Source organism: Zalophus californianus, chromosome 4 (assembly GCF_009762305.2).
Source record: "Zalophus californianus isolate mZalCal1 chromosome 4, mZalCal1.pri.v2, whole genome shotgun sequence".
In the NCBI taxonomy this organism is placed as follows: domain Eukaryota; kingdom Metazoa; phylum Chordata; class Mammalia; order Carnivora; family Otariidae; genus Zalophus; species Zalophus californianus.
Window position 1 is genome coordinate 1,158,495 of NC_045598.1, and position 27,122 is coordinate 1,185,616.

At 56.4% G+C, this 27,122-nt stretch overlaps 1 protein-coding gene across 8 annotated transcripts in view; it reads right to left on the bottom strand.

Moving 5' to 3' along the window:
- MORN1 (MORN repeat containing 1) overlaps positions 1-27,122 on the bottom strand; it is a 52,533-nt gene that overhangs the window by 10,031 nt on the left and 15,380 nt on the right. For 5 of the 8 annotated variants that reach the window (XM_027598739.2, XM_027598724.2, XM_027598716.2 and 2 more), the window contains 5 exons: positions 26,205-26,315; positions 17,401-17,524; positions 16,850-17,019; positions 3,632-3,783; positions 3,438-3,517 (listed from right to left, as the gene is read on the bottom strand). In XM_027598739.2, the coding sequence (XP_027454540.2) occupies positions 3,438-3,517; positions 3,632-3,783; positions 16,850-17,019; positions 17,401-17,524; positions 26,205-26,315 (637 nt within the window). Of the gene's footprint in view, positions 1-3,437; positions 3,518-3,631; positions 3,784-13,007; positions 13,711-16,036; positions 16,474-16,849; positions 17,020-17,400; positions 17,525-26,204; positions 26,316-27,122 lie in introns of those variants that run through there. The other 3 variants (XM_027598731.2, XM_027598758.2, XM_027598749.2) reach the window with 3 other exon arrangements.

Sequence of the window (27,122 nt, forward strand, 5' to 3'; positions counted from 1 at the left end):
CCCGTGACCGCTCCCACAGACCCTTGCTCCCCACTTGGGTCACCCCAGGTGGGATGGCAGCCACCTGGACTGCTTCTCCCACCCTCTCCGACCTTGGGGTCTGACACCCAGACGCCAAAGGCTGCGCACGCATGGCTGGGACAGTCACGTCAGCCCAGTGATGCCGCCCCCCCACTGCCTGCGGGAGTTCTTGAACCGGCTGCCGACACCCACAGACCACTTTGCGCCCCTGGTCGCTGGCCACTGGGAGGGGGGCAGCGTGTGGTGGGTTTCTGGGTGTGGAAGCCATCTGCACACACCCCATCTTGGCCCCACGGAAATTCTTAAACTTTGGGAACTTGGTTGGAAAGGACAGAGGCTCTGGAGTCGCTGGAGGGCGAGAGGAAGTGCGTAGAGCCCGTGGTCTGGGCGGGGTGGCCCCAGGGCCCTTGGCTCTGCGTCCCTGGGGCTGTGTTGTGTGTGGCCCCTTTGTTGCCATAGGGGGAGACGGGGTTGGGAGGGCCGCCCCCTCCCAGCCTTTTCCCCCACCTTTCCCTCCCTCCAGGGGGCTCTGTCTAGACTAGGAGGCAGGCTGCAAACCCACAGCCAGAAATGCAGAATGCCAGGCTGGGATGCCCAGTTGGCCTGACGCAGTCTGTGGGGGGACCTGGGGGGAGAGCCGACGGGGCCCTGCACCCCACCACAGGCCCGCTCCCCATTACAGACGGTGGGGTCCGAGTGGTATAGCCTTCCTGGGAGGCCAAGGTGTGTGTGAGATGGCATCTCAGCCCCCTATGGAGGGGAAGGCGGTGGCTGCGTGCTGGGTGGGGGCTGGTCTGTGGCAGGAAGCTGCCAGAGCCCCTCCCAGATGCTCCCTCCCCCATGGGTCCTGGCAGCTGGGGGCTCACAGAGCGTCGGGAGCAACTCATTCCCTTGACCCTGTCTCGTTCACGTGGAGGTGACCCCGGGGGTGGTCCAGAGGGCCACCACACATCTGAGACGTGGGTGGGGTTTCCTCACGGCCAACCAGACCCAGCGTGAAGTCCAGGCCTTCTGACCTGCCAGAGTCAGCCTGGGTTGCTGGGAAGGATGGTTTTCTTAGAATTCCAAAAGGTGGGCTTTGGGGGTCATGAGCCAGGTTTGGATGCTGGTGTGGGGAGTTGGTGCCCAAACCAGAGTCAGAGGCTGGTGGGGGGACATCAGAACAGCCCCTGTCCCCACAGCAGAGCCGGGAGGGGGTGCTGGGGCCGATGCTGGGGGCCTCGGGCAGGTTCCCCCTCACTCTCCTGTGCATGGGGCCGGAGGACCACAAGGCACCCAGATGGGGTAGGGGGACTTGGGGGCACAGAGCAGGGGACCCTGAAGGCAGTTGTGGGGGTGGTGGGGGCTGAGAGAGGTGACGTGCCACACAGACCCTGTGACGGGGGCAGGGGAGGGGGCTCAGTGGGGCATTCTGCAGCCACATCAAGGCTCAGACCTGTGCCTGCAAACATGCTGCCCCCAAGTCATGGGATCCACTGGAGCTCACCATGAAAACCATCTTTCCAGGCTTCTTATATGTGGAAGTCATCAGCTGGGCTGCCCAGAGATTCGGGCTCCCTGGGGAGAAGGGGCAGCAGCCCCCACGAACCTCAGACAGGCGCAAGAATGCGTCAAGGCCACGTCACCAGCTCACAAAGCTCACTCACAGAGATGCGGAGCATTCCACACGCAAACGTGCCTTCCTGGGACTGCCACCCCCCAGGACGAGGGCTCCGGTCGGACTCCTCCCTCCCGGCGCTGCCACCCCCCAGGACGAGGACCCCGGTCGGACCCCTCCGTCCTTTTCCTCAGGAGGAACAGACAGCGAGGGCCTTCTGTTTGCTTGAAGTCGCCACGGTGACAGCCCTGAGCCCTGAGTCCTGAGCCCGGAGCCCTGAGTCCTGAGCCCGGAGCCCTGAGCCCGGAGCCCGGAGCCCGGAGCCCTGAGCCCTGAGCCCAGAGCCCTGAGCCCGGAGCCCGGAGCCCTGAGCCCTGAGCCCGGAGCCCTGAGCGCAGAGTCCTGAGCCCTGAGCCCTGAGTCCTGAGCCCTGAGCCCGGGGCTGTGTGCAGCTGTGTCTGCTTCTGGCCCACACATGCGTTCCCGCCACCGAAACACTGGGTGGCCACGGCGTCTCCACGTTTAGCAGATCTTGGCCGTTTTTCCCACGTCTCTGCTTCTCTAGTTACTGTGCAGAGCGGGCCACATAGTTAATTCACACACCATGACTCAGAGCCACACGCAAGGGAGGCACCTTCCCCGGGAAACAGCGCGTCCCGGCTCTGCTGCGTGAGCGGGATCAAAGGCTTGTCAGCCGGCCGACACAGTGCCAGCCTCCAGAGTCCCGGCCCGGCCCACGCCCACCGGCGTCAGCGATGAGCAATTTAACTGCGGGAAGGCGTCAGGCTGTGGCGGCTCAAGGCGGACGCCACAGGCCCTCTTCCCACTTCTCCTGGATTTCTGTTTCCTCAAGTTTCATCACCGGGTCTATGCCCACAGGCCTCTGCCCACAAGCGTGGCTCTCTCTGCAGCCCCCTGGCTGGTGGGTGAAGAGAGAGGTGCGCCCCGGGGGCGGGCGCCACGGCCCCTGGGGCTGATGGGACCACATGCACCTGTCAGAGGCCTGCCCTCGCCGGCAGGTGGGCATCTGGGAAGGCCTGACAGCCGTACCCGCTGCCGAGGGGCCACGTTGCCCCCCGCTCCGCCCACACTGGGCCCCGTGCGCCCTGTCTTCCAAGGGAGGAGTCCTGTCTTTCAAGAGCAGGTGACTTTTCTCAGGGTCGGCGCTCCACATTGTCAGGACATCCTGCTCGCAGCCCTGGGTCTGCTCTGCTCCAGGCCCCAGCAGCAAAGGAGACCATGGGGGGCGGCGGCTCCCAGCTGCTCGGGGAGCCCTGGGGGGAGCGAGGTGAACTCAGTCGGGCCACACGGTACTGACAAGGGTGGTCTCCTCGGCCCCCGCCGTGGGGCACACAGCCCTGTACAGTGGCTCTGCTGCAGGACAGGCGTGTGGGGACCCCGGGCCTGGGGCAGGTATGTGGCTGCCATGTGGTGAGCCCGTGGCCGCCTGGCACGCGACAGTGAGGAATGCTCTGCTCACCCTGTGGGCCCCCCCCCCGGCCTCTGCGCACACTCGAGGAGTATCCCTTTCTGCCCAGCCGGCCCCTGGAGGAAGGACCAGTGTGGCTTCCCCACCACCGGCATTATATGAAGAAGCAGGCTGCCCTGCTCTGCCCACCTCGGGCCTATCTGAGTGCATGGTCCAGCACGGCCCGACTGGACCAGGGCTGGGCTCCTGTGAGGCGGCAAGCCTGACCTCTCCTGCTGTCCAGGCCACAGAAGCACCTGCAGCCCCTGGGGCACCCTGACCTCTGCCCGTGAGGGCACGCACCTGGGAGGCTACACCCGCAAACGCCCCGAGTCGGTCAACCTCTCCTACCTGCTGCCTCCTGGCGGGTCCTGCATGGCGGGCATCGTCCTCCCGGGGCCCGGGCTGCCTCTGGGCCTACAGCCCGCCTCCTAGAAGGAGTGATGGGGGAGGGCTCAGAGGGGCTCCCGGGTGCCCTGGCTCAGCGGTGGGCAGCGTGCAGGCTGAGCGATGGCGGGGGTGGCGGGGGGTCTCCCTGCCCCTACCTCACGGAGGCTGTCGAGAAAGAGGATGGGGCTGTACCCGGGCGGTGGGGGCCCAAGGCGGACATCCGAGAATCGGGCGCAACCTTGTTTGACACACCGGCAGTCCTCAGGGCAGTGGGGCTCACAACCCCGGGAAGAGGAGGAGGTCTCTCCTGAGAAGTGAAGAACAGAAAGACCCTCTGCAGTAGCACGAAGCCAAGATTGGAGAGAACACTTCCCGTGGCCTCTCCGAAGTGCAGCTTCTGCAGCTGAGCCGGCTGGGGCCACAGGCGGCCATGTGGGCCCGGGCTGCTGGAGCCCTGCTGCCCAGAGCACTGGCCGTGTGGCCATCTCCAGGTGAGTGGCCGGGCAGGGGGCAGGGCCTGGCGTACACGGCAGGCTCCAGGCCGGTATATTTTGGGGCCCACCATGAGGGCCTGGCAGGCCGATTCTTTGGGGCTGAGAGGGTCCTGGGTGCCTGGGACAGGGCCTGGACAGGCCCCAGGTCAGAGGCCCTGCCCTGGGCCGGGCTGGGCCTCCCTTGCCCCGTGTGCCAGGAGGAGGACATTTCTACTTCATGGCTGCGTGATGAGCATGGAACACGAAGCCACTGGCAGCCACCAGCCCCCATTAGGGGCAGCAGCCTCCAGGAGACCCCCAAATCCTCTGGCATCTAAGAATGGCAGTGGGCTGGACTCAGCCCTGCAGCAGGTACCCCCACGTGGACGCTGTCCCTCCTGGCTTTCTTCATTCCCCTGCTCCTGGCACCCCAAAGTGTGAGGGGGATGGGGCGTTTCCTTCTGGCGGTCCCCTCCCCAGGCTCCGTCGCACTGGGCTGCCCCCTTCCTCCGTCCCATGCACAGGAAGCTGGCGGCTGGGACGGGCTTGTCACCAGGGCTGTCCCAAATACACGTGTGTCAGGACCCGCTATCCTGTAGCGGCTTTCCTGACCGACCTCTGTCCTGAGGTCCCTGCCCCGCGCTCACACACCGTCAGGGACAAGCCACCAGCAGGAGTGGTCAAACCTCAGGGAGGAGGCTGGATGGGGCCCGGGGGCTGCAAGCATTAAAGCCCCTTCCCTGGAGCCCGACTCCTGCAGACGGGCCCCAGAAGTATTTCCAAATCACAGGTAGGGAATAATTTCTCTCAGAGGTGTCTTCATTTCATCCTTACGGCGCATTCTAAAAAGTAAAGTCTGTCCTTTGGCAAAGACATTCTTTAATGCCCTTCTCACCATTAGCTTTGGCTGCCCTCACGCTATTTATGTCCTGGGCAATGACTGGGGGCCGCGGGGCTGATGGCCGTCCATGGACGGCTTCCAGTGGGCTCGAGCGGAGCTGGTTGCCTCCGAATGGTAAAGACCCCGGCTCTGTACCCTAGACCCCCGTCCAGGTGACCGCACAAGAGTGGGTTGCGGATGCACCTCAAACGGCAACATGCCGTTTCCCGGGGGGGGGTGGCGGGGGGGGACTGGCACACCCAACCCGGAGCACGTCCCCTCCCTCAGCTTGGAGCCAAGCCGCTGCAGGCAGCTCCTCCCAGAAATCTCCGGGCCTCTCCGAGCAGAGGTTCCGTCATTACATCCACGTGGTGAGGAGAAGCCAGACCCAGAGCGCCAAGGGCGCCGCCCCGCTGACCTCCTCGCTCTGCCTGGTGGCACGAATGTCACTGAACTCAGCAGGGCCCATGGGCGGGGCGGCACAGGGACAGCCAGTGCGATTCAGTAAAACCGCATCTTCTAGCCACAGGCTTGACATCCGCCATCACCTGGTCCCCCATCTGCCCCTCCCCACTCACCACCACAGGTCTCCCTCTGTGCCATCCATTGCCCATGGACCAGAGACCCCTTCTTGTCCAAACTGAGAGAAACGCAGCACCAGTGACCTTTAACCGAAGCAGACGTGTGTCTGCGTCGGAGAGGCAGTCTTCTAGATTTGGCCTGCTCGGGCCCACAGGGCACCGAGGTCCCTTCCCTGCATGTGAGGGCCCCTTTGGCACATGGGGTTCGCACACCTGGCCACCCCCGCCGCTGTCCCCACCTCTCAGATGTGACGCCCAGGCCTGCTGCCACCTTCCCAGGGATGGGCACCTCTGGTGCTCGGGGCACAACCTAGCCTGGCCAAGCTCGGTCCCTGCACACCGGCCCCTCCTCTTGGACACGGCCCCGTGGCCTCCTTTGCCTCCACGTCTCAGCTGGACCATAGCTTCCCGGCTCGAACATCCAAGCAGTCACTCAGCTTCTATCTGCTCTGCATGTGAGATGTCCCAGCGGGCCGGGCCTGCCGTCCCCTGCCACCCGCCCGTGCGTGGACTGTGGCCCAGGGCGCCTGTGGGGTGGGTGGTGTCTCGGCCTGGCCCCAAGCCTCCGATAGAGTGTGCGCCCCGCCCCCCCATGGAAGGTCTGGGAGAGGCTTGCAGACCCTGCTCTGCCCCTGAGACAGAATGGGGGAGCTCTTTGGGCTGCGTAGGAGTTGAGAATCCACTTAAAGCTGCATCTGCTCAGGGTGCTGTCAGCTCAAAGCTTCACCAGGAGAATTTAGAATCTGGGTTTCCCACAACCTCGGCCCAGTGTCCCCGGCCCTTACACCAGTGCCCCTTGCCTGGGCCTGCACTGCTCTTGGGCACCAGTGGCCACAACTGACCGCCCCCCGCCGCCTCCGCGGGTGGACGTCCAACGCTGCCGCCCCCATCCACACCCCCTTTGGGTGGGCGCCTTACTGCGCTTGGAGGTGAGCACCACGGTGGTCCAGCTCCGGCCTCCTCGGGGTCAGGTTCCCTGCCCCAGATCCTTGCAGGAATCTCCGTGGGCTGCCTCCCAGACGGAGCTCTGGGTCCCCCAGACCCAATTCCTACCCTGCAGGCCCCCCACTCTTGCCCCACCAGAGACGTGGGCGACATCCTTGATTCTGCCCCTCCCTTCACTGGCGTCCCCTCAGTGCTGGTGCCTCCACAGCCGCCATCGTGGGCCCATGGGTTCACTGTCGGGGGAGGGCCCCGCCTGCTCCAAACCCCCACTGACTTTCTCCTGCATCCTGAGCACACACCAAGGCCTGTGGCCGCAGGACGTCCAGCGCCAGCCACCCCCACTACTCACTGCACCTCGTCCTGGCTCACCACCCTGCCGCATACCGAGCCTCTGGACACTTGGCCCCTCCGGCCTCTGCTTACACCCTGACCTGGGGCATTGTTGCAGGTGCCGTGTCCTGCTGGCACTGGGTGGCCACGTGCACCCCTAACACTCACCCCCTCCTGCAGCCCCTTCTTCACCCTGTCCGCCCTGCAGGCAGGTGCCCCCCAGGGGATGTCAGACTACCTTCCGATAAAGGACCACGCTGCAGGGACACCGCCCTGCCCACAGCACAGGCCAGTGCGGATCCCCCTCCCCAGCTGCGCTCCTGGCCAGAGCCCCCACCCCTGTGAGAGAGCTGCCTCACCGCGCATCAGATTCTCTGGGGACCCCATCCTTCTCCTCCACCAGGGCCCCACGGGCCCCGAGGGAGCCGCCAGGAGAAGCAAGTGTCCCAAGATCCCCTCCTGCTCCTGATGGGACAGTGTTCTTGGGTGAGGGTCCCGCCTTGGCCTGTAGGGGCCCTTGGAGCTGCTCCCAGCCACTCTGGGGGGCACTCCCCAGCCTGGCCAGCCCGCGAGGCAGGGCCCCGACCTGCAGATGCTGACTCCAGCTCTCAGGAGTTATTTCCAAAGCCTTTATGTCGATTTTAATTATCCGCAAGATAAAGGTCACTGCTGCCTCCGGGGGGCTGGGGTGGGGGACTCGTAACAGGAGGCTGCGCCGCAGGGAGATCGGCGCTTGACCTCTCTGGGAGGAAATGTCGATTAATTATCTTTTTACAGCCAACTCAATTAGACTCCCTAATCACCTGTGTAGGACGCGGAGACAAAGGCAGAGCAGCGGCCGGAGTAAACAAGCCTCCCGGAGGCCGGGCCGCGACCGTAGAACAGCCGCAGTGGGCCCCGGGCGGAGAGCCAGCCACAGGCTGGAATGTTTTCTTCATTTAAGTGAATCAAAAAAATAAATTGTTATCGGCCCCGAGGGGCCGAGAGCCGCCTCACGTGGAGGTGACCAGACACACCGCATTAGTCTTTAGAGCAGGCTCAATTAGCCGAGGAGCACGGCGCTGCCAAAGGCAGAGGACTCGTGGGGCCAGGTCTCCACGACCCAGAGAGAGAAGAGGCCGCGTGAGTGCTGGGCAGGGCCGGGTGGGCACCCTTGGGACCCTTCTCGGACGGCCCAGGTCGCCAGACAAGGTCTCGCTCTGGGCTACGTGCTCCCTGCCCACCTGTCCATTTGTCCAGTGTGGGGCTGGCCTGACCGGGCCCCAGATATTGTCTTCGACGTGACCCTGGAGCAGGACCTGCACAGTCCCAGGAGCCCCTGCCAGGAGCCCCCAGCCTGACCTCTGCCCCACATGTCCACACAGGCTGCAGCCGGGGTGGAGAGGCCCGGGGAGCCAGCCCAGACACAGACGGTCCCCACGTGGGCGACTAAGGCCGCATCCGGACTGCAGGCCTGGGGCAGGTTTGGTTCATGGTTTTATCCAGAGGCTTTCAAACTCAACAGTTTCCCAAGGAGCCTGCGTGAGAACCAGGCCAGCAGGGAGCTCGTGGGGCCTGGTGGGGAGGGGTGGGCGTACAGCCGTTCAGAACCCCAGCCCTGGGGCCCGCAGCGTGGACCAGGACCCCCGGCCCCTCAGGCTGCGCTCGGCAGGGCCCACGCCGGGGACCACGGACTGTTCCTGACAAGGAACCTGACACCTTCCTTCCCCTTCCTTTACCAAAGCGTGGAAAATGGACTTGACACAAAGCCATTGTCCCCGTTGGCCCACGTCATTTCTGGATGCTCAGAAAATAAAGGTTGTGCTGCGTGCCCCCGAACCTAGCGCTCCAGCGCGGCCCTGTCCTCTCCCGTATGTGCGTCCTGAAGGCGGCTGTACGTTGTGCACCCCGCCAAGTGGCTAAAGCATCCCCTTCCCCCAAATGCTACCCGAGTGCACACTGCTGTTTCCAGACTCTCTCCTGGAGCTCTGCGGCGCTGGACTCGCAAATGGGACATGAAAGGGGGTGGCATGGCTGCCTGGGGCGTGGCTGAGGACCAGCCCCAGGATGGAGGGGACATGGGCCAGACGTGCGCTTGGGGGTGGGAGCTGGCAAAGCCCCTGGCAAACCCCCAGGACAGGGGCACAAATGTGGGGGGTTCTTCCTGAGCCTGTCTCCGATGTCCCCCCACTCCTCGCCTCCAGAAGGCTCCCCCGGCCAGACTGTTTGTATCGAGGGGCCAGAGTGAGGCCGGGCCGCCCCCGAGATGGCCGACAGGGACCCCAGCCCCTGGGGCCGAGGCAGGCAGCCCGCCGCCCATGCAGGGTGCCTCCCCCCGGGGCTGCTGCTTCTCATCTTGCGGGGACAGCTCAGCTGGGTGGGGCGGGGAGCCCCTAGGAGCGGCCCGGGGACGCGGGGTCTGACGGGCAGCTGACCTCATGATGCTTGGGCGCCAGTAAGCGCCGGGTGGCTGCCGTGGAGGCTCTGCTGCAGGGGCGGGCTGTGCGCGGACTCCGAAGCCCCAGCTGCAGCCTTTCTGCCCCTGATGCTGCCCGTCCTGGGAGGACTGGCCGGAGCTGCTCCGTGCGCTGCAGTCCCCAGGGCTCTCAGCACAGGCCTGGGCAGAGGCCTCGGGGGCCATGAAGGGGCCCGGAACACGGCAGCTTTCCAACGTGAGGGCCACCTGCAGGGGCAGGAGAGGCCGGGATGGTGGTGCGGGGGCCCTCCGCTGGGCCGGTCCAGAGGTCAGAGGTCTCCAGACACGGCAGCAGGCCTCCCAAGAGGGATGGAGTTGGCCTCGGGCTAAGGTAGTGCTTCTCCCGGCAAAAGCGAGCCCCCTGCCCTGCGTTCTTCTGGGAAAGATGAAGGGTCTCTGTTGTGTCTCTAGGAGCGATCGGGTGAGGGAGAGAGCGCCATGGGCCAGTGGCCTTTACGATAAGGAAGCTGGACCCGAGGCCTCCAGAAAGGCCCTGCGGGGCCTGCAGACCGCCAGCCACGTGCGGTGAGGGGCCAGGCACTGAGGAGCTGGCCGTGACCAGGGGTGCAAGCACACACTTAGACATCACCCCACACGTTCTCAGCACACGGGAAACTTGCACACAGATGCACACGGTCTGCACACGAGAGTGCACACACACAGAAACACTACCGGTCACCTCATGCTTCCACGCACTGGCAGGGGCACACTCAGCCGTGCACGGCAGCCTCACCCGGCGTGTGAGCTCCCACCGACAAGCGCATATGGGGCCCATGTCCCCTCCATCCCGGAGCTGCTCCTCTAGCCTGCCCTGCGCATCCCCCTGCCAGTCCAGGCCCGACTCTGCCCACCATGGGGGCCTGGGCTGGGCCTGTACCACACCCACCACCACCCAGGACAGTAGCGACCCCAAGCAGACCCCTCCCCAGAACCTTCACCAGGGGATCCTGGACAGGTGAGGGTGCGAGGTGCGCCCTGGCCTCTTGCCCTCCTCAAGTGTCCTGCCCGAAGTGGTTCCTGAATCCCAGGGGCCACACTGGGCACCAGGAGAGCCCCATGCCCCTACCGGCCGGGGCAGGGGCCGCACCCAAGCACTGTGCCCACTCCCAGTGGATGGAGAGCACTGGGGCTGACAGGAAGAAGGCCAGAGGCTCTGTGACATGGGGTGAGGGCAAGCAGGGCTCTGACCGCAGGAGACCAGGCGCCCCTGCTGGCCGGTCCCAGGAGGGAGAAGGGCTGCACACGGGCAGCTGGTCAGGTGGGATGTGTCCCCTCCCATTTGTGCCTCAATGGTCAGAGGCTAAACCTGAGGTGGATCAGGACACAAATCAGTGTCCGTCCCTGCCTGGCCTGGTGGCTTTCAGCGGTCTGGGGCCTGTCCAGCAGATAGCCTAAATCCCCCAGGGCCACGGGGAAGGGGGCTCACCCTGCCCCAAGCAGGGCTTCCTCACTGCGGTGTGGGCATGGAGACCATCTTGCGGAGCCCCCCAGGTCCCCCCTTGTAGAGGCCTCTGAGGCCAGAGCCAGGGTGAGAATGAAATCCAAGCTGGCTCTGCGCCTAGTGCTAGAGCGGAGTTTGCTGCTGCCAGAGCAGCCGTGCCCCCGAGGCCCATCCATGGGGGCACAGCACCAGCAAAGCCTGACGGAAGCCCAGGCCTGTCTGCCTCTCTCCTTTCTCTCCAGGGTCCCCCAGAGATCGGCTGCTTGGGGTCCTGCGGGTGCTCCTGGGGTTCCCGCTCTGTGGCAGGTCCTCCTGGCCCCAGGCCAGCAGCTGCAGGAAGGAGGAGAACCAGGGGGCCGAAGGGGAGAGGGGCTGCGGTCTCAGGTCCTGTGGCCACCCACCGCTCGGATGCGGGGTTTCAGGCAGGCGTGCCCCCTGACTCTTGCGTTCATCCCATTGGCCCGCCCTGCGTTGGCCTTGGAGGCACAGGGGTACCTGCTCTTGTCAGGGACATTCTTTCTGTGTGGTAGGTTCCTCGACGAGAAATTTACAGCACAAATTTCCCTTTAAAAATATGGATCTTTCATGCCAGCTACTCTACCATAATTAACCATAGACAATTAATATTAAAACATGTTACCACCCCAAGAGGCAACGAAATTTCCAGAAGTTCTCTGCTACCCATTCCGTCACTTTTATTGTCATGATTGGATTAGCGGCAAAGGGCACCTTGATTTTTAAAATTATCTTACAATTACGGATGATTCTTCGTAGATCCCATCTGATGAATACTCAAAACCATTTGTTCAACAAATGGAAAATAGGGAACCACTCAGATCAGCTGGGAACATTTCCTGGGAGGGTTTTGTGCGTTTAAAAAAAAGAGAGAGAAGCAATCTGAGGTTCTCTCCCTGCTACAGCTTTATTAGGTTCCCAAATCCAATTTACGGGGGGGGGGGGGGGGGGTGGGATTGTCTGGGCCCCTGGGCTCCGCTGCCTGACAACGTCCCTGCAGCAATTATCAGCACCTGCATTAGGACTCAATGGGCCTAAATTGCCAGGGGGCGAGCAGACACCCCACTGACGGCAATTAACATAAAAGGGCGCTACCGTTTAAAGCTGTGGGTGGGAATTACAAAAGGTTAAGCGTCTAAATATAAAAATCTTTTTGAATATAACATCAATGTGCTTTGTTACTAAAGTGTGGGTGCTGTAATTTCACCAAAATAGGGTATAGAAAACCTGGCGATCATCCACACCCATGAAATTGCCTGTTCTTCTCAACGAAAAGCACATTGTCTGTTCAAAAGTTAAAACAATTCAGCGACTGAACTATTTCATATCAACAAAATAATCAAATACTGACTTTCACAATTACATATTACTGACACGGGGCCTCTGGAAAGAGAAAGCATTTTCTCTCTTCGTTTTACTTATTTGCGTAATTGGAAACCAAGATTTTAGAGAGTTTACTTTCTTAATTGTGGGTTGGATGGGTGAGGAAAAGGGCCGAGAAGCTGGTCCCCGTGGGGTGAGGGCGAGGGCCGCGAGCTGGAAGGCGCCGGCGTCTAGCTCCACGTTCTCAGTGACTGGAGGGGCCAGGCGAACGCAGCTGGGGAAATCTGGGGATACGGCTGGGCAGCGGGCTGGGGACTGTGCTCCACATGCCCCCCGGTGTTGGCACAGGAGCTCAAGAACGTGGAGAAGCATGGATACTTGCTTTTAAGTGTTAGATGCCGCTCTGCTTTGGTTTCCCGCCGCGATGCTTCCCTGTAGGGCAGCTCCAGCCCCTTCCCTCCCTCCTCACCCCAGCACCCAACCTCCTGGCCGCTGAGAAAGGAAACCCAGAAGTACTCAAAGATCTGACCGTGAGGTGGGCAAGGACATCCCGTTGAACTGGCGCATCCTTCCGGTTCGGTTCTTGGAGTGCGGCGGGCGGGGTCGGGCGGGGCCAGACGGCAGGGGTGGAGTGGGGTGGGGTGGGCTCTGGGGCCGCACCCAGCACTAACCCCAGGAGCCAAGGCTGCAGGGGAGGACTGCCAAGTGTCCTGTGATGCCGAGCCCAGCGTGAGGCTGCTTGGGGAGCAGACCTGGTGGCCAGGCTCCCACCCGGCCCTGCCTTTGCCCACCCCTTTGGTTAGGGAAGGGGACCCCCCAGTCCAGGACCAGGGTGGCTGCCCGCACTGTTTCTTGACTGTGAGCGAACCCTGAGACAGAGAAGGAGGGCAGGGGCCGTAGGGCCGGGGCTCCCTGTGGCCCTCAGCAGCTCCTGATGCCGTGGGACCCCATCTCCCACATTCCCATCAGTCTAACAGACTAAGCTTCTTCACCTCCAATCCCAGTTTTACCAAACCCATTGATCCGTGCCTTACAGCCCTGTCGTGGGACAGGGGCACGAGATGGAGGGGCACGGCGCTTGCGCGCAGGAGACACTGCCTACAGAGATGTAGAGGGAGGGCACCCACCTCGCCCCTCCCTGGAGGTGGCAGGAGGCGCAGGGCCTTGCTCTCAGCGGGGAGCTGAAGGGGGGCTCGCTCCGGTGGCTTCCAGACCCTCGGGCAGGCATGGCTGGTTGACGCGGAATAGCCACCCTCCCTTTGTTCTCTGGTAACAGAACCTGATCTTGGCTGGCAAATTGTATTTCCTGTCTCCTTGTGGCCTGGTGTGGTCACGTAACCAGGTTCCGGCCAACAAGGGGTGAGTGACGGGGTGTCCTGGAAGGGATGCTTCTTAGCAGGGACCAGCCGTCCTCCCTCTGCTTCCGGTTCCCATTGTTGGGAATAGGGGCCTGATGACTGGCACCTGTGCAACCCCCTGGGGCCACGAGGTGGTGCAAGAAGGACCACAGAGGAGAAGAGGAAATGAGAACAGGGATCCCTGGGGATCACGGGGGCCATCGCCCCTGCCTCTGAACGTCCATGTGAGCGTGAACATCAGTGGGGTCGAAGCCACCAGTCCGCTGTCAGAAGCAGGCTCCTGGGTGAGCTCGGGAGCACGGACCTGGGGTGGGGTGCTGCTGGTCAGCAAGAGCGCAGCCGCGGGATGAGGCTTCAGCGGGAGCCGGGCTCCTGTCTGCTTGTGTGGTGGCGCGTGCTCGGTCATGGGAGGGCGTCCAATGGCACCTGTGACCTGGGGTTGAGAGGGAAACCCTGGGCTTGGAGGCTGTGTGCTGAGAGAACATTTCAGTGGAACCCCTGCTCGGGAACACAGGAAGTGGCTTCCAGAGGGACAGTCACCTGGGAGACGTTCTGCCCCAGCCTACTTTAGGCGTGTATCGACTGGTCTCCCGGCCTGAGACCCTCCGGGCTGTGGTCTCTGCCCTGCACTTTGGAGGCCTGTCCATGTGTCCTGGCTGCAGGCCACCAGTGGTTGCTCCTCAAGACTGTCAAATGCAGACCTGGCGGCCAGCGCCCACGGCGGCCTCAGCAGGTGCCACCCTCCCCACCCCGAGGCCGGCGCACGTGGCTGTCGCCCAGGTAGGCAGACGCAGTAACTCCTGGCCGGAACCCCTGGCTCGCTGCAGGCTTGAACGGGGCGCAGGGGCCCTGGGCGAAGGTCTGGCAGAAGGAAGAGAGGCGGGATCCGGGCGCCATGCGAGGAAGCGCTGCGCCAGGCCCGCGGCAAGCGTGAGAACGACACGGTTTATGGTTTGGCTTTGAGAACAGACGTTCACTCGTCCGAGGGAAAGATTCCTGACATGTTCCCTGTAGGCATGGGGGCTGCCATGGAATGTCACACATTTTGCCGTCTTTTAGGATAAGGGATACAGAGAACTTACAAATTAAAGATATCTGTTCCCATATAGTCACAGAATAAGCCACTTCATTAAAAGAGAGAGAGAGAGAGAGAGAGAGAGAGAGAGAGAAAGCCCTGCCTGCTTTCCACCCAAGCAGCTCTGGGTCTCCCTGGGGCCGTTTCTGGGTTTTTCTCGCTGGCACAAGGGTCTCGCGCACTGCTGGGCTGCCCCACGGCTGAAGCCTCCTCGACTCCACACAGCAAGCTCCCTCGGTTAAGCTATTGTCATCTGGGGTTTTCTCTTGCTTATGGTTGACCCTATTGTACCCGTGGCAGAGCTGACATTTGCAATGGTTTCATCCCCTCTTGGCAGAAGGCACCAGAGGACAGACGGCCAGCCCACGTGTCCGTGACCCAGAGCAGACCCAGGCTCCTGCCAACACGTCCGGAGGCTTGGGCGCCGGCTGGGTGAGGGGTGCTCTGGGGCAGCTGTGGGGACAGAACACTCAGTGTGAATGTCCTCCAGAGTGTTCAGGGGTGGACTGGTCCCCATGAGAGGAGCAGAAGCACAGGGGACCCTGACTGGCCCCCGGGCAGGTGTGTGCGTCGCTAGCGTGCCACCCTGTGAGGGGACAGGACAGGGTCACCATGGGGTTGGCAATCTTGGGGGCAGAGGCCGCTTGTCATTTTACAGAAGAGGAGGCCTGCACAGAGAGGCTCAGCCATAAAAGGGCAGAGAAGCAGCAGCCCCACGTCTGGCGTCAGCCCCCAGACGCACCTGGCCAAGGACCGGGCGCCTTGGGTTCGGCTGCAGAGCTTCCAACAGGCAGCTGGGATGCCTGCAGAGCTCAGACCTGAGTGCTGAGCGTTCTCACAAAACCAAAGGCATGTTCCCCCTGGTCTGCCCAAAGATAATTTTCTGCGGCGCCATACCCCCATCCTAGCAAAGCTAGAAACATCTCTGAACGTGTTGGCAGCCTGAGAGCAGCCCTGCAAGCATGGGGTGAGGCCTGCTCCCCGAGCGGTGAGCTCCCAGACCTGCACAGCGGGCCGGGCCCAGGCCGCCTGCACCAAACATCAAGGAGCAGACGCGGCCCCACTTTCCAGGCCTGGTTTCCACGGAGACCTCATTACAGGCTCTGAAATCCCTCCCGGTGGAAGGCGTGGCGCCCAGAAGAGTGTTTTTACACGGAAATATGAGAACTCTTCTGCCCTGCAGTGTAAAATTGCTTCTATAAACTGGGCTGGAAGCAGATGAGGGGTTGTGGTCAGGCCCCCCAGGGCTCCACCCCACAAGCCTCAAGGGCCCCTGCCTGCCCCTGAGGCATGGGGCTCCCCCCAGCGAGGGCCCAGGCCCGGGTCTGGCCATGGGCCTTGTCGCAGCACTCCGGGTCCGCCTGTCCTGCTCTGTGACTCAGAAGCACCCGTCTGCGGTGTCCAGGGCTGGAATCCTAACTGTGGGGACAGCCCCCTCTTCAAAGGGCCGAGGAGAGCGTGAACGCCCCCACAGCTAACGTGCACGTGAATTTGCCCGATGGGGACCCCTGAGCCCCGTTTACTGAGCTTGCCGTGGTCCCCAAGTATCTGGTGCAGCTGCTTCCTGTGGCAATGGCGGGCACAGGGGACCAGGCAGGATCCCATGGCCATGCTCGGCTGGGCCGCCTCGGGTAATGCAAATGCTCCCTCCAGTAAGATGAAGGCCGTATGACTGACGGATCAGGCTGTGTGGGAGGAGTCACGGCCCCGGACACAGTGAACTGCAGAGATGAAACTTTGATTTACCTCCTGAGCACTTGCTTTCCAGGAGTCATTCCGGAATAGTCCATGGAAAGGCCAGGCCAGGCACTCCAGGGCAGCAGGTTTTCAGGCACCAAGAGCCAAGTGCATGTGGAGATGCTGTGTGCTCTGGGCAGACGTGGAAGCAGCCGGAAAACCAGGTGAACCCGCATGACCATTAGGGCTGCATATGGCGGCTGACTTCAGCAGGTGGGGGCCCCGAGGGCCGGCCCCTACACTCGGGGGTCCTGTCCAGGCTGACCACAAGCCTCCTGGTGACCGTGGCCTTGGTGGGTTTGCCTCTGGGCCTGGCCCTCAGTGTGACAGATGCAGAAACAACCTTGAGACCATCAGCCCAGGCTGCATTCTCCCACCAGGCTCCTGGAGCACGAACAAACCACCTGACTTTACACCGACGGCGATCGCTAGACATGCCCGTGGAGAGTGCAGGACGGTCACTGCAGGGGGGCCCCCGGGACCCCTTGTCCCCCACCGCACCGTGGGCACTGGGTTTGCACCTGAGGGGCCTAGATGCCCAGGACAGGTAGCTCCTAGCCTGCCTTTCGGCCCACAGCCTTGGAGACTGGCCTTGCAGAGGAGAGGCCTGCACAGGCCCGGCACCATCTTCCTGGGGTGTCCTGTCTCCTCCAGGGTCACCTGGCTCCTCTAGGCTTTATTTTCCTCCTGCCCAGGTTCCGGGGCACCCGCCTAAGGGCTCATGCCACCTCCCACCAACCAGGTGGCTAACTCCACTCACCAGGAAGGCCACTGAGCATGTCCCTCTGGCCCCAAGAGGTGTCTGATGGCAGCGCTGGCCCCGGGTCCCCCGTGAGGAGAGGCGGATCTCTGGCACTTTCCAGGGCAGCTCTGGGCTCCAGGCCCCCGGACTTGGGACTCCACAGAGGATAGGCGATGCAGTCAAACCCACTACAAAGGGAATGGGTGGGACTGGGCTTTGCTGGACGCCAAGCGGAGGGCGACACCTGGCTGTAGGGACTCGGTGGCCTAGGGGCCCTTCTGGGGAAGGAGGAGGGGCAGAGGGTCTTCCCTGGGACCGCATGCACCCCGCTGCGGCCCTAGTCCTCCCACCCCCGGCCCCCTGCCCGGCCCCCACCGCCTGAAGGTGCCTTTGCTTCTTCTCCACTAGACTGAGCACATCATGTCTGGCGCTCACTGCTGGGTGCCCAGTGCCCTCGGGTCCTGGCTGGTGTGGGAGCCATGTGGAGATGGGTCTGGGTAGAGCAGTTCTGGGCCATCCCTCCTTGTCCCCCAGGACACACGGGTGATGTCCAGGTCGCCCATACTCACAACGGGGTCTGGATGGGTGGCTCTCGCTTGTCCTTGTCCATTTTGAAGAAGCTGACCTCTGAGTAGGCCGGGAGCTGCACATACCTGATGCCGGCTGAGATCTTCAAAACCCGGCCATCCTCGCCTTGGAAAGGAGAGAGAAGCAGGCTGTGCCAAGGAATGGCCACCAGAAACCAGGTCTCTCCCTCCCTGGTCCTGGCCTGGGCACCTGTGAGGAGCACTCAGGAGCAATGCTGGCCCAGGCCACAGCTACATTCAACTTGAGCTCCCTGACCCCCTTCCTGGCCTCCCTGCCCCGATTCTTCCACCCCTCGCTGGGGAGCCTGGGCCTCAGGGTTAGGGTTAGGGCCCAACCTAGCTGTGCCCTTGGGAGGGCCTCTCCTCGTTGGCTGTCCTCAGGGCTTCACCTGCTCAGGGGCATGTGGGTGCCCTGGCCGGGAGCAAACACACTGGAGTTTTGTCTCCACCATGATCCTGCCTCCAGGGAGACATTGCTGCTCGTTACCCATCTCCCACCTCTGTCCCCCTTGTCCACACTCCCGAGGCACTCAGCACAGGGCCTGGTCATGTGGACTCTGGGTCCAATGCAGGAGGACAGCCAAGAACCACTGAGCAGTATCAGTGAAGGCCCGTCGTCCAGCCCCTGTGGAAGAGGAGACGTGGCAGGGCAGACACTGCAAACACTTGGACGTGGAAGGAAAGGAGTAGAGAGCCATGGCCCACTGGGGTTTGATCGGCCTCTGCTTCTGGTCACCACAGAGTACCTGGAACCAATTCATGCTCCTACTTGAAGCAACCAAAAAAGCAGACAAAATATAATAATAATACAATGGTTTTCAAGATCCTGGACCTCAGGCAAGGACAGAGGCCCCTGAGAGATGGGGGACAGCTGGCGTGGACTCCGTAACTGCCCAGGTCACTAGCTTGAGAGAAGGTGGACTGGGTGAAGGGAGAGGGACTGGGCAAGCCCAGGAGCCTCCTCAGTGAGGAAACAGGGCCGGGAGGCCGGGAGGACAGGCACACAGTAGGAGTCCCGGAGTCCTGAAGGCAGAGGAGCAGAGAGGTGCGGGGCCCCTGGGGACACAGCAGAGCACAGATCAGTGCACAAGTGCGAAGAAATGCCCGGAGGCCAGGCTAAGCGCCCCACGAGAGGGTGGGAGGGGCCTGGGCTTGTATGGGACCGGGAGTAGTGCTCACTCCCGTTGGCCACACTGGATGCCACGGCACACTGGACAAAGCTCTCAGAAGGTCTTGCTTCAACAATGGGGATAATGGCTCTCAGGCGGAGCTCACCTAACACATCATAAAGGCAAAACCTGAAAGGATCAAATTGTCTCTGTGTCAACTGTGCCCCAGAACAAAGTCCAACAAGAGTTATGGGAACACAGAAATACCCAGCCCCCAAATGGTAAAATTCTCAATGTCTGGCACTAATCAAAGATTACCAGGCAAAGAACGCAGAAAAGTATGGTCCATAATGAGAAGCAACCAACTGAAACCAACCCAGAACTGACCCAGATGTGAGAATTAGCAGGAAAGCACACTTTTTCCAAGTTTTTATAACTGTATTCCATGTGTTCAAAACATAAGTAGGGACACAGAAGATATAAAAACAAAGTTGAACTTCTAGAAACAAAAACTATGAGAAAAAATATACTGTATGTGGTCAATGACAGATTAGATATTGCAGAAAAAAAGATTCATGAACTTGAAAACATACCTATAGAAAGTACCCAAAATGAAACACCAAGAGGAAAAAGGAAAAAAAAAGAAGAAAAATGAAGGTAAAGAGAAAGGGGGGAGGAAGGGGAAAAAGAATCCATGAACAGTGGGGCAACTTCAATCACCCTAATCCATGGATAATGGGGCCCCTAAAAGAGGGGAGGAAGAAGTTGTGATGGAAAAACTATTTGAAGAAATAAAGGCTGAAAATCCTCCCATTTTAAAAAGATTTATTTATTTATTAGAGGGGGAGAGAGTAGGAGCACACGAGCCAGGGGCAGGGGGAGGGGCAGAGGGAGAGGGAGAGGGAGAGAATCCCAAGCAGACTCCTTGCTGAATGCAGAGCCCAACACAGGCTCAATCTCACAACCCTGAGATCATGACCTGAGCTGAAATCAAGAGTTGACGCTTAACCAACTAAGCTACCCAGGCACCACCTTCCTTTTTTAAAAGATTTATTTATTTAGAAAAATTCCCAAACTTGATGAAAACTATAAAGCCACAGATCCAAGAAGATCAATAGATCCCAAGCACAAGAAACATGAAGAAAACCACACCATGTCACATCAAAAATAAAACTACTCAAACCAGTGATAAATAGAAAATCTTAAAAGCAGCCACAGAAAGAGCATGTTTGGATAAGGATGACACCAGACCTCTCATCGGAAGTAGTACAGACAAGAAGACAACGGAGCAGCACCGCTGTACTGGTGGATGTACTGTACTGTACTGCTGGGATGAACCAGAATTCTATACTAGGTAAAAAAATATCTATGAAAAATGAAAGCAAAATCAAGATGTTTCCAGATACATGAATACTGAAGAATTAATCTCCAGCAAGCATGTAGGACAAAAAATGTTAAAGGTTAAGTCCTTCAGGCAGAAGGAAAATGGTATCAGGTGGAAATCTGTATCTACAGAAAGGAATGGGGAGAACTAGAAATGGAAACTATGGGGGTAAGAGATGGGATTTCCTTTTCTACTTGTTAAGTATTCTCTGAAAGATAAATGACTATTTAAACAAAAGTAATAATTATGAAGTGTATTCAACATTTGAACGTCAAACATATAAAAACATTAGCATAAAGCTTGGAATTGTAGAAAAAGAAGTATATACTATTGTAAAGTTCTTATATTATATGTGAAGTAGTGTGGTATCACTCAAAAGCAGACTGCGATAAATTAAAGATGTATACTGTAAACCTTAAAGTAACCCCTAAAATAAGAAAACAAAGGGCAATAATGAATAAGCCACCAGAGGAGATAGGATGGAATCACAAACAATACTCAATCCACAAAAGGTAGGAATAGAATCTAAAGAGGAAAACACAGCGGTGGCAGATAGAAAACAAACAGTGAAATGGTAAGTTTGAAACTGTTATATCAATAATTATATTAAATGTGAACGGTGTAGGGCGCCTGGGTGGCTCAGTCGGTTAAGCATCTGCCTTCGGCTCAGGTCATGATCTCAGGGTCCTGGGATGGAGCCCTTGTCTGGCTCCCTGCTCAGTGGGGAGTTTGCTTCTTCCTTCCCCACTTCCCCCTCCCCGGCTTGTGTGCTCTCTCGCTCTCTCAAATAAATAAATAAATAAAATTTAAAAAACCCCAAATAAATGTGAATGGTGTAAAAACTTCAAAGATAGATGTGGTTAGATTGGATGAAAAGGCAAGACCCAACTATATGTTGCCTACAAAAAGCACACTTTAAATATAGACTTAAGTAGGTGAGAAGGAAAAGTATGGATAAAGATACACAATGCTGATATTAGTTAGGAGAGAGCCGGAGTGACTATGTTAATATTATAGGAAGTAGTTGCCAGAGCAATGACTACGCCGGGGATGAAAAAGAAAATACTGCAGTGATAAGGGGTCAGCTCATTAAATAACATAAAAATCTGAGATTTCAATATACCACTGCCAGTAACTGATAGAACAAGCAGACAAAAAATCAGCAAGCATATGCTAAACTTGAAGGATAGTATCAATAAAATACACCCGATTGATATTTATAGAATATTCTATCCAACAAAAGGAGAAATCATAATTCTTCTCAAAGTACACACACAACACTTACCAAAATGGTACAAATTCTATGAAAAAAGTCTCAATACATTTAAAGGGACAGTAGATATACAAAGAGTGACTCCAACCACATGGAATTAAGTTAGAAGTTAATTACAGAAAGATCTCTGGAAAATCTCCAAGTATTTGGAAATGAAACAACACACTTCTAAATAACTCATGGGTCATCAAAGGAAATCAAAAGGGAAATTAGAAAGCATTTTGAATTGAATGAAAATGAATGTACAACTTATCAAAATTTCCAGGATACAGCTAAAGCAGTACTAAGGGGGAAATTTATAGCAATAAACTCTTGTATTAGTAAAGAAAGGTCTGAAATAAATGACCTTGGTTTCCATTTTAAAAACGAAAAGAAAAACAAAAAAGAGAGAGAGAGCAAATTAAACCCAAAGTAAGCAGAAGCAAGGAAATAACATCATAATAGGAATTAATGAAACAGAAAATAGACAACAATAGAGAAATCAATGGAACCAAAAGTTGATTGTTTATCAATGAAACTAATAACTTGTAGCCAGACTAGTCAGGAAAAACAGAAAGAAGACATCAATAATCCATAGTAGGGGGGCCCCGGGTGGCTCAGTCGTTAAACATCTGCCTTCAGCTCAGGTCATGATCCCAGGGTCCTGGGATCGAGCCCCGCATCGGGCTCCCTGCTCAGAGGGAAGCCTGCTTCTCCCTCTCCCACTCCCCCTGCTTGTGTTCACTCTGTTGCTGTGTCTCTCTCTGTCAAATAAATAAATAAAATCTTTACCAAAAAAAAAAATCCATAGTAGGAACAAAAGAGGTGGTATCAGTGCATTAAAAGGAGAATGAGGGAATATTATGAACAAACTTATGACAATAAATCTGACAACTTAGATGAAATGAACAAATATTCCTTCAAAGACATAAAACACCAAAGTTTACTCAAGAAGAAACAGATAACCCAAATAACCTTATATCTATTAAAGAAATTGAATTAGTAGTTAGAAGTCTTCCCACAAAGAAATTGCAGGTCTCAATGGCCTTCATATTGAAATCTACAAAATATTTAAGAAAAAATAATACTAATTCAACACAGACTCTTCCAGGAAATTGAAGCATGAGGTCAGCATTACCCTGATAACAAAACCAGACTAAGACATTATAAAAAAATTGGGGGCACCTGGCTGGCTCAGTCAGTGGAGCATGTGATTCTTAATCTTGGGGTTATAAGTTTGAGCCTCACATTGGGTACAGAGATAACTTAAAAATAAAATCTTTAAAAAGAAAAAAAAATTCAAGACCAATATCTTTCATGAAAGGACATGCAAAAACTTTAAACAAAATTTTAACAAATGGAATGCCTGGATAATTCAATGGGGGAAATAACAGCCTTTCAACAAATGACACTGGGACAAGTGGACATTCACATGCAAAAGAATGTTGTTGGACCCCTGCCTCACACCACACACACATGAAGATTAACTCCAAATGGATCATAGTTCTCAGTGTAAGAGCTAAACATATAAAATTCTTAGAAGAAAATACAGGAGTAGATTTTCATGACTTTGAGTTAGGCAGTCTTCTTAGATATGAAACCAACAGCACAAGCAACAAAAGAAGAAAGTAGGCAAATTGCACTTCATCAAAATTCAAACCTTTTGAATTTAAAGGACACTACCAAGAAACTGCAAGACAATCCACAAAATGGGAAAAAAATATTTGCAAATCAGATATTTGATAAGGGGACTTATATCCAGAATACATAAAGAGCTCTTAATAACTCACATCAAAAGGCGAGCTACCCATTTTTAAAATTATTTATTTAAAGGTTTTATTTATTTATTTGACACACACACACAGAGACCACAAGCAGGGGGAGGGACAGAGGGAGAGGGAGAAGCAGTCTCCCTGCCAAGCAAGGAGCCCAACTCAGGGCTTGATCCCAGGACCCTGGATCATGACCTGAGCCAAAGGCAGACGCTTAACTGACTGAGCCACCCAGGTGCCCCAAGTTACCCCCCCTTTTTTTTTAAATGGGCAAGATCTGAATAGATATTTCTCCAAAGAAGACATACAAATTGCCAATAAATACATGAAAAGATACTCAACATCATTACTTGTAAAGGGAAATGCAAATCAGAAGCACAACAAGATACCATTTCATACCCAGTAGGACGACTAGAACCAAAAAGACTGATGGTAACAAATGCTGGCGAGGATCTCGAGCAATCAGAGACCTTGGTCATTGCCAGTGGGAATGTAAAATATTGCAGACAAATGAAAGAAAACACATCCAGACTGGAAAGTAAGAAGCAAAATTAAGAGTCTCATGCTCTACCGACTGAGCTAGCTGGGCGCTAGTAAGAAGCAAAATTAGATGATTCTCTATATAGAAAAATTCTAAGAAATCCTCAGGAAAACTAGCAGAGCTAGCAAATGAGTTCAGCAAGATCAAAGGATATAAGATCAATATTTTAAAATCAATTGTAGTCTAGTATTTCTGAAATAAAGGTAAGGAAACAATTCCATCCATAATAGTATAAAAAGAATAAATATTACACATTTATTAGTGAATAAATTATAATTATTATAAACTAATTACTGATAAATTATTTATCATTTATTAATAAGTTTTAACAAAAGAAGTGCAAGACTTGCACACTAAATATTATAAAACATTGGTGAGAGAAAGTAAAGATATAAATGGGGAGGTGTCCCATGTTCATGGATGGGAAGATGCAGTGCTGTTAATGGCAGCTCTTCCGGCCAGAGTCAACGCAATGCCTAACAAAATCCCAGCAGGCTTTTTTTTTTTTTTTTTTTTTTGCAGAAATGGACAAGCTGATCCTAAAAAAATTGTATAAAATATAAAGTTCCCAGAATAGCCAAACCAATTTTGAAAAAGAAAGCAAAATTGAAGGAGTCTCTAATTTCCAAACTCAGGGTGAGGCTCCAATAATCAAGGTGTGGTGGTAGTGCAGGGACAGACACGTGGGTCAATGGAACAAAATCCAGAGTCTGGACACAAACCCTCACTCTTACAGTGAAGCGGTTCTTGACTGAGGTGGTGAGGCAATTCAGTGGGGAGAGGACCGTCTTTATGGCACATGGTGCTGAGATGGCTGGACATCCACGTGAGAAAAGACAAATTTAGAACTGCATCTTATCCAGAAAAATTAACTGAAAATGGACTGCAGAAATGCAAGAGCAAAACTTCCAGCAGAAAACAGGAGAATATCTTTGTGTACTTGGGTCAGGCTAATCATTCCTACATACGTTACCAAAATTACAATCCATAAAAGAAAAAATTGACAAATCTTCATCAAAATTAAAAAACCCTTGGCACTTCAGAAGACAGCATTAAGAAACTGACAAGATGAGGGGCGCCTAGGTGGCTCAGTCAGTAAGATGTCCGACTCTTGATTTTGGCTGAGGTCATGATCTCAGGGTTGTAGGATGGAGCCCCAACTCAGGCTCTGTGCTCAGCAGGGAGTCTGCTTGAGATTCTCTCTCCCTCTCCCTCTGCCCCTCCCCTGCTCTCTCTCTCTCAAATCAATCTTTAAAAAAAAGTTTAAAGAAAATGACAAGATGAGCTGCAACTGAAACTATTTGCAAAGATGTATCTGATAAAGGACTTGTATCCAGAATACATAAAGAACTCATATAACTGAAAAACAAGAAGAGTAAACAGCCTAATTTTAAAAAATGGGCAGCGTGTTTGGATAACCATTTGTCTAGAGAAGACACACGTGGCCAATAAACACATGAAAAGCTGCTTGCTCCACACCACCAGTTGTGAGGGAAGCGTGACTCAGAACTTTAATGGGATGCCACTTGACCCCCTCAGGATGGCTGCGGATGTGCAGGACATGGGGAAATCGAGCCCCATGCCCCTGGCGGGATTGTAAAATGGTGCGGCCACTTTGGGAAAGAGTCTGGCAGTTTCTTTGAAAGTTTACACATAAATCTGCCATATGATCCAGCAGCTCCCCTCGGTGCATAACCGAGACACAGAAAACACAGGCCACACAAAAACTTGCACCAAACATTCCCAGCTGCCCAAAGTGCAAGCACCCAAATGTCCGCCAACAGACGAGCGGGGAAACCAAGGGCAGAAACGGTCACTGAAGCACCAACACGACCACCTGGGTCACCCCAGCCAAGGACGCCGGTCAGAGACGCAGAGCCAGAGGCCGTGTGTCGTGGGACTCCACTCATACCAAGTGCCCATAGCAGGCACATTGGTGGGAACAGGGCTGCAGGTGGGAAGGAGGGGCCTTTCTGAGGTGAAGGAAATGGTCTGAAACAGAACTGTGGTGCTGGCTGCCCCACTCTAAATTTGCTGAAAATCAAGGAATCACTTAATACATGAGGATTTCGAGCTATATAAAGGACACTGCAGTAAGGTTGTTAAACCAACTGTGACTCTCTTTGATCCATACTGCTCATCATGGCCCCGTCCTCAAAGCTTCAGAACTCAGGTGAAATAATGGACATTAAGAATCCCAGGCATGCGTTTATTACTGGTGGTCCTGCCCCGGCCACCGCACAGTGACCACCTGGGGGCCGAAAGGTGCACCCAGGGTCCTCTGCCCTGCCGCCAGGCCAGAAGGCCCCTCTCTGCACCAGGCACTCTGCTCACGGTGGGAAGCGCTCTGGGAGGCCAGCTGGTCCACTCTCAGCATCGACACCCGGCTCATACGATTCCTCAAAAAGCAGCCAGATGCTATTGGAGATCTGTCCTCCTCTGATGACCCATGGAGGACACAGGAACTCGCCCCTTGCCAGGCTGAGATGCCCCACGGACGCCAGTGGCCCTGAGAAGTCACCCATCGTCCTGAGAGACATGCAATGGCTGTGGTCACGCGCACACACTCATGATTCACGTGGCTGCCTCCCGCCAGTGCGGGGACTCGCACGCCTGCTACAAGGACATCCGGTACCAGAAGCCACATGTGCCATTTCGTCCCTAACCCTAAGCACCTGACACCTGTTTATCTTTCTGAAAATCCAGTCGTCACCCTGGAGATGCTTACTCCTGGCCACTTCCCCATTGTTCTGCTGCAGCTGGATGTTCAACGTGAAGGAGGACCCCTGAGCCACATCCATCACCTCCGGACCCAAAATCACGATCCTCTTGGCTTGTGCTGGGAAAGAGCAGAGCAGAGCGCGGTTCAGCACAGGTCAACGGTGGGCCCAGCGCCTGCTTGAGCCCACGTCCCCACCGGGGCCCTCCCACGGAACAGCTGTGCTTCCCAGGGCACCACAGGAGAGGGATGTGCAGTTATCACACATAGGGCTGTAAATCCCCTGCTCGAGCCACCTCACCTAGAGACCCCAGCAGTCACTCAAATAAGACTGTGACCCCATCCTGAGGGTCAGCTGTGACTTTTAAGCAACTTCTTGCAGAACTGGTTACATTAAAGAGACTTCAGAGGTCCACTGAATGCTGAAGGGCTGTGAGTGAGTGGCTTGTCGGCACTGGGGTTTGCACACGGTGGAATTTCCTGTACATTCTCTGGTTGGTTGGGACTCCGGCCCCGCACTCCTGGCATCTGAGTCAGCAGCTCAATGGGTGCTGGATGAGGCGCTGTAGGCACCTGCTGGGGAACCGGCCAGAGCGCGTCCACACACAGGCTGGACCTGCGGGGCATCCCCTGGGGTCTGTGCAGCTGGAGACGGTGTTCTCGGTGTCTGCTTCCCCCTGACTCTCCGAGCCCCCGAGAGTGATGACCTCTGGCACAGCACAAGCTTCAGGGTGTTTAAAAGCAGTCACTGGGAAAGGCTTTAGGATAGGACTTGAGTCTGATCGAGGACGTGCCAGCCAGGCGGGCGCATACACGGGCACGTGTGCAGGGCGACAGGTGCTTCACGGTGATGGGGGGCCCGGGGAGCCCTGCTCTGTTCTGGGGGGACAACCTGGCACCCAGCAGGGTGAGGCCAGAGCCTGCCTC